Here is a 20,205-nt window from a genome sequence, read left to right as displayed (position 1 = left end):
TGGAGCCAGGCCGACACTCAACGCCTCCAGAGCTGCCCTGAGACACCTGACGTGGCTGTGGCTCTGCGTCCCCTTCTGTGGAGGGCGACAGTCCACCCTGGGGACACTCAAGGGGAGAAAGTGGATTTGTACTTGCAAAGCGCCTCACGATGGTGCGTGGCAGGTTCTGCATTAAGTACATCACACCAGAAGCCACGACTGTCTTGCATGTGACCAGGCAGAGGACTTGGGGGCTGTGAAGGACGGTGGTGGCTGTGGCTGCTCTGGGCTGGGGTCTCCGACAGCGTCCGCAACCCAGGACCTCGATGAAATGCAGATTCTCGGGCTCCCCTGGGCCCCGCGAAGCAGACACTCTGGGGGTGGGCAGACCACCAGGGCTATAACACCCTCTGGGTTTCTCAGCACTTGAGGTCAAGCACCCAGGTTGTCCTGTTAGAACACCTGCAGGACCTTAAACTAATGACCGACGCCCCATCCACCCAGAGACGCTGATTCAGTGGTCAGAGGCAAGGCCTGAGCAGAGGTGGGTTTTAAAAACTCGAGGGGGACTTCCCTGGTGGTCCAGTGGCTAAAGCTCCACACTCCCAATGCAGGGGGCCTGGGTTCAATCCCTGGTCAGGGAACTAGATCTCACATGCCGCAGTGAAGATGGAAAATCCTGAGTGCTACGACTGAGACTCAGAGCCGCCAAATAAATAAATAACCATTAAAAAAAAGAAGAAGCTTGCGTGTGATTCTTATTTCAGGACCAATAACCATTTTCTCTGTTACATTTTTTGAGGACCAAGATTTTGCTGAAGAGCTGCCAGAGGTCAAGCTCCCAGCTTCCCCCCGGGCCGCAGCCTCTGTTTCACACTCTCTGGGGAGCCCTGCCGGCTCTTCTCAGGGACAAGTGCTGCACACACACACACCAGACACCCCAGGACCATGGCCTGGGCCCAGGCTGCAAGCCGAGCACCGGGGAAGGACGGAGGATTGGGGCTTCGGAGGGATCTGACCCTCCTGATGTGACTTGAGCTCTGAGCCACTGTCACAGGAAAACACCCAAGCCCACCACCAAAAGCAGGGGCTCCCACACCCCCACCAGCCTGGGCCCTAGTGTGCAGGGCTTTTTCCAAAGCCCTCCAACGTGGAGAACAGGCTCGCTGGTCATGCTCAGTGTGAGAGCCTCCCCAGGGTCCCTCCCTGTCCCCTCCCTGGCTTCCTGTGGCTTGGGGACAGCCCCTCCTCTAAATGACTGGTTATCCCGACCCATAACCACCAGACACCTTCTGAGTGCCAGGGGCTGAGGGTATAGAGAACAAAGAACTTCATGGACCTGAGATTTAGGGGGACAGATTTAGAGACACTAGGTGAACCGCACCCTGAAGAAAGCTAGAGCAGGGCATCGGGGGTCGGGGGTCGGGGGTCGGGGGGAGGAACATGGGTGCGGCCACCTGCAGGGGGCGACACTGAGCGGTCTCCACGCTCGGCACAGACCATGTGCTCAAGAAATGATTTTCTCCAAACACAGACTTCACCATGTCCAGGAACAGATTTCCAGGTTTGGGTGAGGGGTGGGGGGCTTCGTAAAGATGTCTCAGCTTCCAGGAAACTCTTTTTAAAAGAAGCTGAAATGTAAAAAGGTTCAGACGCTCTGGAAAGCAGTCTGGCAGTTTCTCTTAAGTGTAGAGGTCTAGCCTGACCCAGTAATTTCATTCCTGGCTTGATACCCAAGAATGAAATGAATAAAACACAACTTGACACACAAACCTGTACAAGAACCTTCACACAGCAGTACTGCGTGAAACAACCCAGAGGTCCATCACTGGACGACTGGATAAACTGAATGTGGTCCTTCCACATGCTGGAATATTACCCAGTCTTAATACTCATGTGGCCTGTAGTCAAGCTTTGACATGGATGGATCTCGAAAACGGTACAGGGAGAGAAAGAAGCCAGACAGCACAGGGTTCCAGCTCCATGAAGTGTCCACGGTGGACAGATCTGCAGAGACAGAGAGCAGATTCCTGGCTGCCGGGGGCTAGGGGATGATCAGGGGGTGATGACAGCTGTGCACAGGGCTTCTTTTTGAGGTGATGAAAATGCTCTAAAATTGACTGGTGATGCCTACACAACTCCAAATATACTAGAGGTCACGCGATTGCACGCCTAAATGGGGGAACTGTGTGTTGTATGAACTGTAGCTCAAACCATAAAAAACAGAGCCTTGGTCCGCAGAGGCCCTGCAGTTTGAGCAGGGTGGGCCCTGGCGGGGAGCTGGCCCCGCCCTTCCTCTACCTTGGGGAGGGGCCTGGGGGTCTCTGCACGTCCCCCCCCCCCCCACTGACAGGCATCACAGCTCCCCTGACCACCCCAGTGGGGACATGACCACTTCCAGTCAAGGTCAGAAAAAAACCCTCTGATTACTGGGTTCCATGGGGGCCCCCACAGACGAAGACTCCCAGAAAGCCTGCTCTGCAGCCCAGGGGGGCCCCACAACCTAGGAGTATTTCCAAGCTGTGCCCTGAACTTCCACAGAACACCCCCAAACCCAGAGGCCCTGGCAGCAGGTAGGGTGGAGAAGGCTCCAGTCAGGACTCCCCTCAGGAGGTGGGCTCTCTGACTTCAGGCCATACATATGCTCCTGAGGTGGGGGCGTGCTGGGGCAGGGACCCCCACCCCAGGATTGGTGGGCTCCCAGGGGGAGGGAGGAATTGGGGATTGCGGGGGAAGAAATTGTATCCTTATTTCACTGGCAGCAAACTGTGGTGGTGGTCGCCAAACCCGGGACGCTGTCACCCCCGGAAACGGCACATCTAGTGAGGGTGGCTGCAAGCACCCTGGAAGAGCGTTACACCCAGGCCTGCTGGCCAGAGAGCTGAAAACACGGCTCACACGCCCACTCTGCCGGACGCTGCAGTGGCCAGCCGGGGGGGCCTAGGCTCGGGACACGCAGCACCACTGCCCTGGACCCGCTCCATGGACCCCAAGGGCAGAAGGAGGGGCAGGAGAGGCCCACACGGTGTCCACCAGCCAGCAGACCCCCCACCTCCACTGCCCCTCCGACTCAACGCCCAAGGGGCCCGGGGACCTTCCGGAGAGGCAAGGGCGCTGGGAGGACTCCGGAGCCCCCAGCGCTGCCCTCTGCAGCCTGACTGGCACATGCTCAGAATCACCCCCGATGACCCTCAGGCAGCTTGCTGGGCAGGGGTCCAGGCCTGGGGTTCTCCTACAGGATGGCCCAGGGAGCGGCTCCGGGCAGAAGGAGGGGGTGTCCCCAGGTTGGGGAGTTCTGATCCACAGCGGGGTGAGGCGGCCCTGAGTTTTCACCCCAGGACTTTGGACCAAACTGACAGCAGCTCAAGTGGGATCAGGCGTGGGCTGCTTGGGGGATGGGGACCCAGTTCTACCAGGGACCCCTCACTGTCCAGAGAAGGGGGCGCAGGGCTGAACACTGAGGCAGGGGTGCCTGCCTGGAGCACGGAAGCAGCCTGGCCGCTGGCAGCGAGACAGGCCACCCACCCCCCATCACCCCGGCCCTGCTCAGGCTGCTCTGGGCTTCAGGACAGCCGGCCTCAGGGGACAGCTGCTGGGGCTTTATGGAAAGGTGCGTGGGAAGGGCTGGGCACTGGGCTTCTGAACAAGGGGGACTGAGCAATAACACGTGTGCCCTTGGCGGGGCAGAAGGGCTCATTCTCTCTCGCTGCCCCCACGGCCCGCCCCCAACTCCTCGGCTCTTCCTCCCCAGCCCTGCCTCTCTGCCCTCCATCTCTCTCTGCCCTCCCTGTCTCTCCTTCCTTCTGTCTCTCTCCCCTGCTCTCCTCCCTTCCTCTCTCCTGTCTCTCCACTAACACAGTCAGTAACAAGGCAGCCTCCAGCCCCGAGAAAACCCTGACTTCTGCTGTATTTCTGCCGCATTCTCTTGGGGACTCATAATTCATTTCTTCCACGTTTGGGCCCGGCCCCTGCACACAGCCACTGAGGCCCCCACGCAGGGTGCGCGGGTCCCCAGTCTGTCTGGGCAGCACGGGATGCTGGGAGAATCCGGCCTGGCTATGGACTGGGACCTTGGGCCCCAGCGGGTTACCTCCTGGCTCATTTCTCCTGACCATCGGGTTGATTTTGTGCAGACAGAAGGGTCCCCACGCACCGGGCAGGGGGTCTGGCCCCCAGGCATGGCCCGTTGTGCCCGGCCAGACACAGCCACGCTGGTCCCCCACCCCTCACCCGTACTTCCGGGGGCTGCTTTGTTCTCTCTGCCTCTGGGGGTGATTAAACATCTCCTCCTTGTGCACCTCTGACACCTGCCTCTCTCCTGAAACTCTCAAGTCTCTGTGGAAAAGTGCTGCACTAGAAGGTGTTCCCAGATGCCCAGACATCTGCTGGTCCTGTCCAGGATTCGCTGACACAGGTCCCCAGCCTGTGCAAACACACACCCCGCCCTGGGGCTCTCGGACCCCTCTCTCCCCAAGGCCTAGCTCATTGCCCAGCACAGTCAGTGCTCAGTAAATACCTGCATGGGTCCCCACTTCCCCACAGACACCACTGCCGTTCTCGCTTGGCTGGTAACACGGAGCCTAAATGCAACCCATCACAGCCACCTTACTGAAAAGTAGACAGGACCGTCTAGCCCCTTAGCTGGTGTGCTGAGGTCCCAATGTTTACTGAGCCCCTGCTGTGTGCCTGGCACTGTGCTAGGTATTCGGGCCAAGAGAGAGGCACCCACAATGTATTTCAAGGAATGTGTCACCCAAGGGGGCGGCAGCATGCCAGTGGGCACCCTGGGGGTGGCTAAGAGTCAGGTGGTTCAGTTTAAGTCACTGTGGTATCTACAATACATTAAAAAGAGCTTTAGAACCGAATAATATAAAGACAAATAACCCCATCTTAAAGTGTGCAAGGATCTGGACAGACATTTCTCTGAAGTCTCACAAATGGCCAAGAAGCATGTGAAAAGATGTTCAACATCACTGGTTATTAGGGAAACACAAATCAAAATCACAGTGAGACATCACTTCACACCCACCAGGATGGCCATAATCAAAAAGACAGATATAACAGGTGTTCGAGAGGATGTGGAGGGATTGGAACCCTCAGACCCCGGCTGACGGGATTGCAAAACCATGAAGCTGCTTTGGAAGAGTCCCGCAGCTCCTCAAAAGGTGAAACACTGTTACCATCAGACCTCACAGTTCCACTTGTGAGTAATTACCCAAGAGAATGGAAAACATTTCCACATGAAACTGTGTCCACAAATGTTCACAGCAGCAATATTCACAACAGTCCAAGGGTGGAACCAGTACAAATGTCCATCGATGGATGGATGGATAAACAAACTGAGGTCTATCCATATAGACTGCTATTCAGTCTTAAAAAGGAAAGAAGGGGCTTCCCTGGTGGCTCAGTGGTAAAGAATCCACTTGCCAATGGAGGAGACACAAGTTTAATCCCTGATCCCACATGCTGTGCAGCTGAGCCCGTGTTTTAGAGCCCAGGAGCTGCAACTACTTTAGCCCATGGGCTGCAACTACTGAAGCCCGCATGCCCAGAGCCCGTGCTCTGCAACAAGAGCAGCCGTCCCAGTGAGAAGCCCGTGGAGCGGAACTAGAGCGTGGCCCCTACTCACCACAGCTAGAGGAAAGCCCACGCCGCAGGGAAGACCCAGCACAGCCAAACGTAAATTAAAAAAATTTTTAAACCAAAAAAAAGGAATGAACTTCTGATACATGGCGTGAGGATGGACCCGGGTGCTGAGTGGAATAAGCCAAACCCAGAAGACCACATGCAGAGCGTAGGATTCCATCCACATGAAACGCCCGGAACAGGCGGTCCACAGACAGCAGAATAGGGCTTGTCAAGGGCTGGGGGGCGGGGGGCAATGGGGAGTCACTGCTTAATGCAGAACAGGGTTTCTTTTGTGGGCGATAAAAATGTTCTAAAATTAGGTGGTGAGGACAGCTGCACAACCTTGTGAACATTCCAAAGAGCACCGAATTATGCACTTTAAAAAAGTGGGTTCTATGTAAATTATATCTCAATAAACACAATACGATTTGTCTTCTCTCAGGGCACAGGCGTGACCTGGGACCACTTATGATATAATAGGATAAGTGGGGAGGATGTGAAGCACAGAACGGGGGCTACCATCCACCCTTGGGGTTTGTGAAGGGTCCACAACGGCAGCAATAGCAGCTTATTCATGGAGCATCCGTGGGTACCAGGTGCGAGCTCGGAAATCTTCGCCTGAGCTCATGGACCTTCAGGAAGGCCTGCGCAGGCTTTAACCAATGGCCTGCGCTCTGAACTCAGCCCTGTGCTCTGTGATTCCGTGGCTTCCGGAATCCAGCTCTCCCTCATGACTTGGGCAGGTCACTCTATCCTCTGTCCCTGCTTTCCTGGTCTGTAAATGGGCACACTATGTGGGAGTGATCAGATGACCTCATGAAGGAAAGTGGTGCCCATGTGGACAGGACAAGCAGGGACCAAGTCCCTGCTGCCCCCTCGGTCTGTCTTCACCCCCAACCCTCCTCCTCCTCCTCCAATTCTGAGGCCTAGGGCCCCTCTAGGAAGATGCCTCCCCTGACTTTCAGCATCACCTCCCACAGAACGATGTCCCCTGAGACCCAACTCACAACCCTCACCATACCCTGTCCTCCCACGACCGACATCCACTCCTCCCCAGGGTCCCCTCAGCCCTCAGTTCCCGGGCACTGTCTGTCTGCACTCCACCCCCCTGCTCTGCCCACCTCCAAATTCTCAGGCCTCTGGTTCTCCCCTGCACACTGTCTCGACCCAGACTCAGGCCATCATCCCCTCCTTCTTGGACACCTGCACCCCTCTCGGGGGCCCCAGCTTCCTCTCTAGCCCCCCTTTTCCGTTCCCACCCAGCAGCCAGAGTGACCATCTAAACACAGCCACACAACTGCCGCACGGCCCAGCAAGCACACACCTGGGCATTTATCCCAGAAAAAGGAAGGCTTAGGTTCGCACAAAGCCTCTGCGTGGAAGAGCGCAGTGGTGGCATTCATGGCAGGCCCCTGCGGGAACACCCCAGATGCCCCTCAACGGGGACAGGGCGCCTCTCCATTCACGGAGGAGCACAGTGGGCAGCGAAAGGAACCAACTGTTGGCAGGAGCAATGGCCTGGATGGTCTCCAGGGAACCGCAGCGAGCGACAAAGGCAGCTCCCAAAGGCCACATCTGTAGAATATTCTTGAAATGAGAAATGACAGAAATGGAGAGCAGGGCTGTGGTCGCAGAGGCTGAGGAGACCGGTGCGGCGGGATGGGGAGGGATGGATGTGGCCCTAAAGGAGGACAGAGGGTCCAGATGGTGACGAGATGTTCTGTCTGAGACAGTACGCACGCTGGCATTCAGACTATAATACCGTACTAGAGTTTTTCAAAATGTTACCCGTTGGGGCATGTGGTGGAGGGTTCAGGGGATGTCCTGTATCATTCTCACAAGTGCGTGTGAATCTACAATTATCTGGAAAGAAAACACTTAATTACGAAAGCACAAACACCAGATCGCATGCTGCCCTGCTTAAATCGTTCAGAGCCCTTCCCTGGCCTCTGGACAAAATCCAGCATCCTTCCCGGAGCCCGGAAGCTGAGCTCGGACACCGCTGGGCTCTGCCTCCCTCTGCTGCAGACCGAGCCCTGCCTCTGGCCTCTGCACGTGCTGTCCTCCCCGCCCGCACCTTCTCTCGCTCTCCACGGGGCTTCGCTCTCACATCTCCAGCTCCCTGCTAAGGGGTCATTCATTCACCGCCCTACCCCAAGTCCCCCTGCAGCAGGCGCTGTGACTGGACCGGGGGTCACAGCCAGGAACTCGACAGACGGGCCTCTGCCCTTCTGGAGTTTCCAGTCCAAGGAGAGAAGATGCCACGGGAGCCAGAGCACAAGCACGGGCACACACGGGGGGCCCAGGGGCACCGAGGGGCCAGTGGAGGGGCGGGGGCGCCACACCTGCCAAGCCACAGACCACCCTCACTGTCCTCACCAACGTGCATTTCGAGTGATGCTTGTTATCTCAGAGCGACCCACGAGCAGCCGGGTCTCCAAACTCACCAGTAACAACCCAATGGTTGGGGGTAGGGCCTCGAAACGCACATGCATTGGCTGCACATCCCCAGGTAGGCAGTGGGGCCCCAGCTCACGCCCCCTGGCTTTTCTCCTACAACCAGTCTCCGAGAAAGCCTGCGTGGTTTGTGACAGTGGTCGGCCACGTAGGATCTCACCTGGCACTCCTGGCAGGGCCCCCTCAAGTCCCCTTAGTCCCTGAAACCCTCCCATTGGAAACCCCTCCAGGACTTCCCACAGTGCAGGTGCCACCTGGCCCACATGGAAACACCTCCTGTCCCCATTAGCCGTCCTCAGCCCTGATGCAAAGACCTGCTGGGGTGGGGGGACAGGTCTTCCCAGCATGGTCCTCACGACCACCCGCATCAAGCAGCCCCACTGCAGGTCCCCGGGCTCTCCTTTGGGAGCCCGTCCAGGCAGCCCCGGTCAGACCACAAGTAGTTCAGTCCCTGTTTCAGCATTTCCCATCTCCCCTACCTCCCTGAACCTCAGGCCCACCCCCATCTGTAAAATGGAGGGGTCATGCTTATCTCACAAGGGGACCACAGGGAAGAAGCCTGGGCAGGGACTTTCCTGGTGGCTCAGCGGTTAAGAATCCGCACTTCCAACGCAGGGTTCAATGCCTGGTAGGGGAACTAAAATCCTACATGCTAACGGGCAGCTAAGCTTGTGTGCTCCAACTACTGAGCACGCACTGCAATGAAGAACCCACACGCGGCAGGAAGACCCAGCATAGCCAAAATTTTTTTAGAAAGGAAGAAGAAGGCCAGGTCACTCCCAGCTCAAAAAGCTAGACACTCACCAGGCATGGGAGTGAGGGTAGCTGACAGAGGGTAGCTGTGGGGAGCACGATGGGAGGAAGGTCAGGGCGCCAGAGGCTGGCTGCAAGCGTGGGCCCTGGAGGCTTCCGGAAGAAGCCTTGGGCTGTGGGCCTCTGGAGTGGAGCATCCTGAGAAGGGAAGAGGGACGGAGGGGCAGGCCCACTGCCCACTCCTGCCCTATGCCTCGGACTCAGACCTGTAGGAGTCCGCAGTTCCTCTGTCCACCTCCCACTGGCTGTGAAATCTCGGCATGTACGGACACCCATGGAGAATGGTGGGGTTCTCATCTGGGGTCTATGGAGAAGCCTTGGGGAGTCTGCAACCCCCAGAGGTGCCCACAGAATGTCACAGGACTTGCCTGCCCCTGGGAGAGGGCCAGAGTTCTCAGGGCCTGGGAGAACCCAAGTGTTTACAAATGTGGACAAAGGCCCACTGGAGGCCCAGGCTCAAAAGATGGTGTCACCCTCTCCAGCCTCTGCTTCATGGTGAGACATGGGCTCCTCTGGCCCCAGCTTCCTCAGCTGTAAGGAAGGGGATGAACTGATGGCTCCACTGGGGAACACCATCGCTTGGGACTGTGGGTGGCTCTGGGCCAGCTGAGCCCAACGTCCAACAGTCATGCAACCTCCTAAAGCCTCGGAACCTGCACACTTCACCTTCTCATCCCCTAAATGAGACCCCATGCCTCACCCCAAGGACTTCCCTGGTGGCTCAGTGGTAAAGAATCCACCTGCAATACAGGAGACGCGGGTTTAATCCCTGGGTTGGGAAGATCCCCTGGAGAAGGAAATAGCAGTATTCCTGACTGAGGGAATCCCATGGATAGAGGAGCCTGGCGGGCTACAGTTCATGGGGTTGAAAAAAATTGGACATGACTGAAGGGCCTGAGCATGCACACCTCACCTCAAACCACTGATTTAAGGACTACAATTGATGCTTGCAAACTGGGGGGCTAGAGAAGACTGCTGAGGGTCCCTTGGACTGCAAGGAGATTAAATAAGTCAATCCTAAAGGAAATCAACCCCAAATACTCATTGGAAGGACTGATGCTGAAGGTGAAGCTCCAATATTTGGCCACCTGATGTGAACAGCCAGCTCACTGGAAAAGACCCTGATGCTGGGAAAGACTGAGAGTAGGAGGACAAGGGGGTGATACAGGGTGAGATGGTTGGATGGCATCACCAACTCAATTGACATGAGTTTGAGCAGACTCTGGGAGATAGTGAAGGACAGGGAAGCCTGGCGTGCTGCAGTCCATGGGGCTGCAAAGAGTCGGACATGAGTTAGCGACTGAACAAGAACAAAGGACTAAAAGCAATAACACCTGTGGTGAGTGCACAGCTCAGTCCTTGGAACAAAGTGGATGTTAAGACAGTGAGTATCCTTCCGGAGGAATCTCCTGGCTTCAGGATTCCAGTTAACACGTATTCGCATTGGAGCTCTTTCAAACCAAAACTGGTATGACATTGCAGTGGGTTGAAAAATGTCCCCCCAAAGAGATGTCCAAGTCCTAAACCCTGATACCTAGGAATGTGCCCTTATTTAAACATCTTTATTTATTTTTGGCTGGGCCAGGTGGCATGTGGGATATCAGTTCCCCAACTAGGGCTCAAACTCATGCCCTCTGCAGTGGAAGCATGGAGTCTTAGCCACTGGACCGTCAGGGAGGTCTCTTGTGTGCTCTTATTTAGAAAAAGGGTCTCTGCAGATGCAGCGAACTTAAAGTCCTTGAGATGAGATCACCCTGGATTTTGGCTGAGCCTTAAATCTAATGAGAGGCATCCTTTCAAGAAACAAAGGGGAGACACAGAGAAGGAGGCTGTTGGCGATGGGGCAGAAGTGAAACATCGCTCACCCTCATGGATGTGGTGCTGGGGAAATGCTAGTCTATTTCCTTTTCGTGAGCCATGTGACCCAGAGTTTAAAACACTCTGTCCAGAGCGGTGACTCTCAGCCCTGCCTCCTCTGTCACACACCCAAGCCGGATGCCACCGTCCGAGATCCTGGCTGGAGAGGTGCTGCATGGAGCCCAGACATGTCCCTCCCTCAAACCATCCCAGTGATCCCAACGTGTGGCTGAGGCTGCTCTGCATGCAAGGCCATCGACCAAACTACACATAAGAATCCCCCGGGCAGCTTGAAAAAGGACTCAAACACCCAGGCCACACCCAGATCACCCTGTCAGCATCTCTGGGTGGGGCCAGGCACCAAGTATTTTTCATAGTGCCCAGATGACTCTGCATGCAGCCAAGGAAGGAACTTGAATGGAGCTGCCCACATGCGAACCCCCTGGGCATCTTGCAAGCACGAGGATTCCGACCCTGCAGGTCTATGGGAGGCCTGCATTTCTAACAGTCTCCCTGGACACCATCCTTGGTGGAGCTACTGTGTGGCTGGGGATGAAAAGGGCTGCCTAGCACTGTGGTTCTAGAGGTGGGGTCCTTGGGCCAGTAGCATCAGCATCAATTGAAACTTGTAAGAAATGTAAATTCCCGGGGGTACCTCTCAGACCCAGGAGGTCAGCAATCTATGTTAACACACCTCCCAGGTGACTCACACACGATCAGGCGGAGGACACACTGGCCTGGGGTAACAGTGGCAGGCCAGCACCAGCAGCAAGACTAACCCTTGATTCAACTGGAGGTCTCCAAAAGCACCAGGGAGCCCTCTCTGTGTCCAAATCAATAACGCTGACATTCCTGGGAATTCGTGAGATGACACGTATGGAAAAAATTGCTATGGTAGCTCAAATGGTAAAGAATCTGCCTGCAATGCAGGAGATCCGAGTTTGATCCTTGGGTTGGAAAGATCCCCTGGAGAAGGGGATGGCTGCCCACTCCAGTAATCTTGCCTAGAGAATCCCAAGGACAGAGGAGCCTGGTGGGCTACAGGCCATGGGATCACAAAGAGTCGGACACAACTGAAGTGAATAACACTTTCATCATGGAGATGAGAAAACCAATGCGGAGGACAAGCCTCCTTTAAGGCCAGCAGCTTCAGTCCTGGTGTAATGACCGACCACACTACCCCCCGTCATCCAGACTTGGCTCAGGTGCTCCTCCAAGGATGCCTCCGGGGCTCACTTAAGGACAGACATGGCTCTCCCTTCCCTTCACAGAGCCCTCACCTATGGCATTTCCTTTTGAGATGCCCAAAGTCTGGCATGAGAAACTCCTAATTATTTTACACATTATAGTCTTGTACCCAGGCTACATATTCTTCTGTAAAAGTCATGTCATGCTGTTCCTTGTGTTTTAGATTTTGCTTATTTCTTTTCCAACAGCCTACATTACTGCAAACTATGTACTGTATCCATAGTGCTATGGACTATGCTTGTGTCCCCCCAGAACCGTGCAGGCTTTGGGAGTGATGAGGTCATGAGGATGGGGCCCACCACGGTGGGATTGGTGCCCTTACGAAGGAGACCCCACAGAACTCCTCTGTCCTCCCCCTCATGTGAGGACACAGAGAAGCTGGTGGTCTGCAACCCAGAAGGTCCTCACCAAACACTGAATCTGCCAGCGCCCTGATCTGGGACTTCTCAGCCTCCAGAAGCATGAGGAATGAATGCTGTTGTTTATAACCTCCCCATCCCCCACCTGGTCTATGGTTTTCTGCTGCAGCAGCCCAAAGGGACAGAGACACAGAGTCAGGCGCAGCAGATACTGCCAGGTGGACCCACTGAAAATGAGGTTTCAGTCTTTACGCTGTGAGCATAGTAGGAACTTGGTAAATGCTGCTCAATTACTGAACGAATCAAGCTGAGGAAAAGGGACTGTTAGAAAGTGGACAGATGAAAGGGTACTTATTTTTCTGCTTGTGTTTCCTAGCACTTAAAAAAATTACTTATTTGGCTGCATTGGGCCTCAGTTGCAGCACGCAGGCTCTCTGTTGTGGCACGCAGCCTTCTTTGGTTGTGGCACACGGGCTCCAGAGTGCGTGAGCTCAGTTGCAGCACATGGGTTTCGTTGCCCCATGGCACACGGGATCTTATTTCTCCAACCAGGGTCCAGGCTTTCCTGGACCACCAGGAAAGTCCCTTGCTTAGCACTTTACAATGAATGCTGCTCATTTGACAGTGTTCCAACAATGCCTCCTGGCATGACTGCCTCGCAGCATTAGAACATCTTCTCTATTATTCACTGTATTCAACACCATCCATCTTACTCATGTAAAATGCTGGCAGGTCTATGAGCAACAACAGAGCTGATAACAAAACAAAACCAATCAGGGAATTTTAACAGCGATGCTTTAGAGGGTTTTTAAATTTCCCTTTAACTGTCTACATCCAGTTCTAAGTTCTTACAACAGGATGGATGTGTGAAATCATGACAGTGAATGAAATTACCAAATACTGCTTCATTTGCCCATGGATTCATCCCACACATTTACTGAGTGACCACTGTATGTGGGCACTACTTCACTGGCGGGACACACAGCCCTTCCTGCACAACTCTTACGCTCCACACTGGTGCTGTACAAGACGACTTTCTGTGATGACAGAAATGTTCTGTCTCTGCACTGTCCAAGGTGGTGGCCTCAAGTCACAAGCAGCATTTGAGCGTGTGGAATGCAGCTAGCATGGCAGAGGCACTGAGTTTCTAAATTTCATTTAATTGCAATTAATTCAAATTTAAATTCAAATGGCCACATGCAGATTGGGCAGAATTGGTTCAGATGACTAATCCATTGATGCTGATTTAAACAGAACGGAGGCACGACCATCTTCCATTGTCTGCAACAGACAAAATCCTTCCTTTGCTGCCGTGTGTGCACGTCCTGGTGTGCATGTTTTCTCTTTATGGGGCTGTGCCACGTGGCATGTGGGGTCTTAGTTCCCTGAGCAGCGATTGAACCCACACTCTCTGCAGTGGAAGCTCAGTCTTAACCGCTGGATGACCAGGAAAGTCCCTGGTGTGCACTTGTAACCCTTGTACACCCCATGGGAACTGAACACACACAACCCAAGGCAGAAGTAAACCTCAGGTTTTATTTGCATGAGTTCTACCAAAGGACCCCATTCCAATCCTGCCCACCCTAGCTGGGAAATGCCCCCTTGGCTCACAAGAAGACACCGAGACACTAAGAAGGCATTCAACCGGCCAGTAGACAAGGTCTTAGTGGACGAAGTGCCCAGAGGGAATCGGAGCAAGGCCGTCTCCCAGCAGCTCAGGCAGAACAGGGGAGCGCTCTCCATGGTGCTGAACGGGCCGCTCCCGTCTCCGAACAACGGGCGAGCCGCCGGCCTCTTGCACTAGTCCACAGAACCTGTTTGGCAAAGCCAGGACGCCACAGAGCACCACTTTCATCAACCACGTGCCCTTTCCCAAGCCGGGAAACTACAAACTGGGGAGCAGTTGATCCAAGAGGGGGAGAATCGCTGCAGAAAATTCAAACATCACCCGTCCTTCCAGGGCTCAAAAATCTAATATCGTGCTGACATTGAAGGACCTGAGGAGTGTTTTATACAGACTTATCAGCTCAGGGTTGATAGCTAGCTGTCTTTAGAGCTGTGGAGGCCTGGCGGAAGATGAGAAAGAGAAAGTCTTGAGGAAAAATGGCAGACGCTCCTGGCCCTGCCCTCATGCCACCATCACCCTTTTCCCGGGGGCTTCCTCTCTCCACAGGCACCCTCAGAACATGGACCCACAGTCCCCTGTCCTTGGGTTCGCTGCATGAACTGTTACTGTCAGCGAGGGCTACTCACTAGCTACCCGGCGGATGGCTATTTTCGGAGGGTGCTGATCCTCACCAGCTCAGTTAGGCTTCCTAATATAAAGCCCGTCAAATTGCTCCAGGGCTGTGCTGGGTGAGGGGACTTTTCAGTAACACTCCTCTCTCAGCTATTAGTGGCAACAAAGAACTAGTTATTTGCTTTCCCTTCTCCTTTCACCTCATGGAGCCTTTTCCTTCCCCAAAGGGGCTGAAAGACTCTCTGAAGACACACTTTCATCTCCAACTCCCTTTCGTTTCTGAAATGAGTTCCTACTGGCGCAATATCCATGTCCATGGACCTGGCTCCTCTTAAATTAAGCATTTGGATTTTTTAAAAAAAGTTCACTTTTCACATATTCCAAGCACCAATGGTCATTTATTTTGATAGAGGGTTTCTCCCACTTAAAGGGGGGGTACTGACTGCCTAAATGTGTGTTTAAAGTGGAAACAAAGCCGCAGACCCGTATATGTACCCGAGCCCTGCTCTGTGGTTGGCACCCTCTCTTTACAGGGAGAGCCGCTTCTCGGAAGGAGTGGAGGTGGGGGGACCTGGAGTACCTGGCAAGCGAACAGAGCTGGAGGGCGCACGTGGCTGTGTTTTGGGGGGCAGGGTGGAGACTGTCTCTGGGTGACGTGTACTGTGTGCACGCACGCAGGCGCAGGGGGGGTCTGAATTTTGACTGTGGGCGTGTGTGATTCGTGTGGGCCGAGGGATCTGGGCCAGTGAACGGAATCTGTATGTGAGGGGGAGCGGCCGGGTGTGTGCAATGACTCACATCTTTCGGGCTGTGGGAGGGTTTTATTTGCGGGGGGTAACTTTTGGTCTGAGGGATCCTGTGCACATGGCACCCGACAGGAAATATTTACCTGTGCAGCAAAGCAGGGGTCCATCAGGCGGAGAAGAGAGCCCGGGTGGGGTGTCTGGCTGTGTGCACCTGCCTGCAACTCCTCTGCTGCACCCAGAGGAGGAGGAGGGTGTGGAGGGAGAGGAAGAACAAGGATGGGGCTTTGCACAAGGGAGTTCAGAGAGAGGTGTTCCACACAGAAGCAAGAGCTTGGGAACTGCAGCCCTGAGTGTGATTCCAGGTGCCGCCCAGTGCGCAGCAGTCAAGTCACCTGGCTCCTCTGAGCCTCTGCTTCCCAAAGTGGGAAATGGGAGGAAGGAGAAAACCAAGCCTGGAAATGAACTGGGACTGAGTGCTGTAGTCGTGCAGACACTCGGCACATGCCTGGCACACAGTAAGTGTTGAGCATGGCCATTTATTAACATTTTCATGATCATTATCATCATGTCTGGCTTTTGGTTCTAATAACGATCATTGTAAGTGACATTCATTGCACGTGAACTCTAATAATGAAATGGTGCTAAATAACAATGAATGCTTACTCTATTCCTGGCACTGCCATGTATACCACCTCAATTAAGCCCCACCTACTTCACAGTCATTGCTATCGGCCCTCTGGATGGCTTCAGAAACAGAAGCTCAGAGATGTTAAGTAGCTCACCCCAAGGTCACAGAAAAGAGCAAATGCACAACCGGGATTCAAGTCCAATGGGTGTCGATCCCACAGCATGTGCTCCTGCCACACTTGTGCCCTCAGGCCTCACCATCTCTTCAGGGTCACCCGACAGACAGTGGAAGCCACTCAGCTCGGTTGAGTGAGCAATGCCGGCCTTGCGCCTGGGGGAGGATGAACCTGGAGGAGGAGGAGTTGGCAGAAGTGTCCCCAGTTGAAATGGATTCCATACCAATTCCAGCTAAATGTAGAATACATTTGCCGTTGGTGCATTATTCATGAAAATCACCATTTCCCCAAGTCAGCACTGGGAACTGGGCGGCTGCCCGCCCCACATCCCCATCCCCGTGTGCAGAGGAAAGCAGGGTTGGAGGCAGGACCATGCGCTTATTAAGGCTCTGCTGGCCCTCTCTAAGCATGACCCACGCTGCCTACCAGTTGACTTGGGAGCAGGCGTGGAGACCACCGCTCAGTTCTGGTGGATTATGAAACATCACGTCAACTCTGCTCGCCCCGTGCACTGCTTGAGGGCAAACATTCTCAACAGCCACCCCCTTCCTAGTGAGGGGTGCGGACCAGGTTCCAGCAGCCCCAGATGTCTGGCCTGATTATTCCAGGCCACAAAGGTCAGTTCGACTTTCTGTGCTCCCTTGTCGCCAACCAAAAGGCAGCAAGTTGGCCTGGCACCCTGCATCCTGTGCCCGCCTCGGCTGGCACACAGGTGATGGGATGTGAGTAAGGAAAGGGGGGGTCCGGGGTCCCAGCCTGGACAGACTGGGGGTTCAAACCCTCGCCTCTGCCACCAAAGGTTGGGGGCTCGGTACTGTCCCATGGGCTCCAGGGCCTCCCTGGCTCGATAGGTGGTGGACATGACTCCCTCCCCTGCAACCTGTGAGACTCAAGCAAGATGATGTGGAGGAAAGCGTTTTAGGGGGTGGACACAGCGGAGCTGGTTGGTAGCTGATGGAGACCCAAGGATGTCCACCCAATGGCAGCAGCGCTTCTCACAACAACATAGCCTATCCTACACTCGTGGCCCCCACAGGATGGGATCCTCTCCTCCCAGTGAAACCACCACCCTTCCCTCTAAAATGGAAGCTCCGCGAGGGCAGAGATTCCATCCAGCAGGGTCCCAAGCACCTGTTCACAGTAGGCACTCGGGAGGTGTCTGATGAACAGAGGCTTGACTTCCATGGGCCACTGAAGATCTCTGGGGAAGGGGGGCCGACCAGGGTGCTGGACCTCCCCGGCAGACACACTGCCGAGTCCCACGGGGGACCAGCCCAGCCCCTCTCCTCCCAGGCTCCAGTCTCCAGGCACAGACACAGCTGGCAGAAGCTCCAGAGGGACGGATCTGCAGAGCAGCCAGACCAGAGCCACGGGTGACGGCTGCCCTGGGCTCCCAAAGTGCCCAGCTGGGAGCGCCAGGCTGCTCGGCCGCCCACCTCAGCCACCCACATCTGCTGCCTGGGCCTGGCCGTGCCTGCACACACACACACACACACACACGCCCACGGCCTAGAACCCAAGGAGGGCTGTCTGTTCGGCCTGGCCTGGGCACCCCTGGGTCAAGGAAGCTCTCCAACCCACTCCAGAAAAACAACAACAGCACAGAAGAGGCCGCCTGGGACGGGGCGCCATGGCTTTGACAGGCAGGAGCGTTATATAATTAACTGCCCCCCACGCCTCCTCCCCTTGCAGGAATAACGAACCTTGCCTCTCAGTTGCATAAGCCAAAATAATAATTACTCTCCAGCCCTCTGACACTCCTGGATGTGGCCAGGGAGCAGGTGTTTAGCACAAGCTACAGGAGCCTCAGAGAGCAAGCAGGGGACAGCACGTACGTTTGTGACTCTTGTGCCCAGCAGAAGCACACACGTCCCCTCCAGTTCCCACTCCTTTCCCAGGCATCCAAGCCTGAAAAATTAGCCAGCCGCCAAGAGGGAGCCACTCATCAGGATAAGCTCCCAGATGGGGGAAGGGGTCTCTGGGGAGCAGGCTTGCTTGGGGTCTGGCTTCCAGGAACAGAAGTGCCTCACACCTCTCAGATGCCCTGAGGAGTGGACACTGGAGTGTCTGGGACAGCCAGGGCTCCCTGAACAGAAACCATCTTAGAGCCACGCAGGGCGGGCAGCACGCTGGCTTCCGGCGCCGGCTCAGCCGGGAATGTGGCGGCATCTTGGAATGAAGGCACGGAGCATCCCTAAACTAACGGTGAAAATGATTCAGCCACTGAAAGGCGAGATTCCTGGGCTCGCGCTAAACAGATGGGCCTCCCTCCCTTCCGCCCGCCAGCAGCCTGCTCCAACAGCGCTAGCCCCGCGTCCAACCACCTAGAAGTTTATTGCCTTGTTGTGATGGTTTGGGTTCGCGTCCCCCGCCTCTAGCTCTCCCAGCCGCTCTCTCTCCATTGGCTTGGGTTGATCAGGACCAAGAGAGGCCCGGAGGCACCGCAGGGAAAACAAGCAGCAGAGCAGGGGCCTGACTCCCAGAGGCCGACACCCAGGGAGCTGGGCCAGCAGGGGGGCCGGCGGGGGGTTCTCCCAGCCCCCCTGCGCCCTTGCTGGGTCCCAGAGGAGGCCGCGGGCCCAGCCTGGCCTTTCCGGCCTGCTCTTGGACGATGCACTAACACCCGGCTCAGCTCTGAGGCTCCTGGGCCTGGCACTGCTCCCAGAAAGCCCCCAACACCCTTCCGCTGGCACAGGGGCGCTGTCCCCCACCAGGCAGTGAGGCAACCTGTAGCCAAGGCCGCTGTGGCCTCCAGGGAGCCCCAGGAAATGCCCTAGGTGCCCACGGCCCTCTGGAGGGAAAAGCTCGACTTCCCCAGAGATAAAACAGAAGAAGCGAGAGAAGAAGGTCCCTCCTCCGCCAGCCCCCGCGCGCCGGGCGCACCTACCTCCATCGGAGTAGGTCTCCGTGCCGTAGCCGTCCTGCAGCCCGTTGCTCCAGGTCCCTTCGTACTTGGCCCCGTTGCCCGTGCACTCCCGCACCCCGTAGCGCCCCTTAAATCCGTGCGTCCACTCGCCCTTGTACACCCACTTCCCCTTGCTCTCCAGGCCGATGCCGTGGCGCTTGCCCTGCGCCCAAGTGCCCTGGTACGTGTTGCCGCTGGGCCAGGTGTAGACGCCCAGTACCTCGAAGCCGTGGCTCCACGAGCCGGTGTATTCGCCTTGGCCCTTGGGGCCGGTGCAGACGCCATGGCCGTGCGCCTTGCCGTCCTCCCAGCCTCCACAGTAGGACCCTCCATCGTCAAAATTAAACCTGCCCCCACTGGACATGCATGTAACTCGGTTTGCAAATCCCGCAAACGGTGAAAAAAAAAAAAAAAAAGGCGATCAACAAACCGGAGTCTTGGTTGGCTGGCTGGCTGGTTTTGTTTTGCTTTTTTTTTTTTTTTAAGGAAGAATGGAGAAAGCAAAAAACACAGCAAACAGATCCCGGGCGGCGGACGGCCGCGGCGTCGGCTTCGGAGGAATTCAAGTCAATTGGGGGCGATTATTCATTTTCGAGCTGCGCCGCGGAGCCTGACCAGCGTCTCGCGCTCCCGCTGGAGACAGGACCGGAGGGGAGGAGGGCGGGGGAGGGGAGGGGAGGGGGAGGGAGGGGGCAGGAGCAAGAGCGGCTGGTGCGAACGGCTCCACCTCAGCGGCAAGTGCCCCTCGGAGGCGAGCCCGCTGGGCTGGCCGCGCAGGCCAGGCGGGGACGGCGGCGCTCAGGCCCGGGGCGCAGTCCCCCACCTGCGGCTGCCGCGCTGCGGGCGCCCGAGGGCGGCGGCGGGGCCCGCGGGCGGCGGCGGCACGGGCGGCGGCGCGGGCGGCTGCACCATATTGGGGGCCGCGGGCCGGGCCGGGCCGGGCGGCGGCGGCAGCAGCAATGCGGAGTGTCGGGCGGCGGCGGCGGCGGCGGCGGTGGCGGCGGCGGCGGCGTGCGCTCTGGGCCCGGCTCGCGCGCTCGGGCCGGCGCGGCGCGCGCCTGCACTCCGCGCCCCGCCCGCGCGCGCGCCCCCGCACCCCGCCGCCCGCGCGCCCCCGCCCGGCCGCCCGGACCCCCGCCCCCGGCGCGCCCGCGGCCTGGAGAGGGGAGCT

The 20,205-nt window shown here is 56.4% G+C and overlaps 1 protein-coding gene across 1 annotated transcript in view; it reads right to left on the bottom strand.

Moving 5' to 3' along the window:
* Positions 1 to 19,707, bottom strand: part of JPH3 (junctophilin 3) — a 79,586-nt gene extending 59,879 nt beyond the window's left edge. Inside the window, exon 1 of the mRNA XM_018061830.1 lies at positions 19,017 to 19,707. Coding sequence (XP_017917319.1) covers positions 19,017 to 19,398 — 382 coding nt within the window. The 5' untranslated portion in view covers positions 19,399 to 19,707. The remainder of the gene's footprint in view (positions 1 to 19,016) is intronic.

This window comes from Capra hircus, chromosome 18, assembly GCF_001704415.2.
Source record: "Capra hircus breed San Clemente chromosome 18, ASM170441v1, whole genome shotgun sequence".
Classification (NCBI taxonomy): domain Eukaryota; kingdom Metazoa; phylum Chordata; class Mammalia; order Artiodactyla; family Bovidae; genus Capra; species Capra hircus.
Note: the sequence above shows the minus strand (reverse complement) of the source record. Positions and strands in the feature narration are given on the sequence as shown.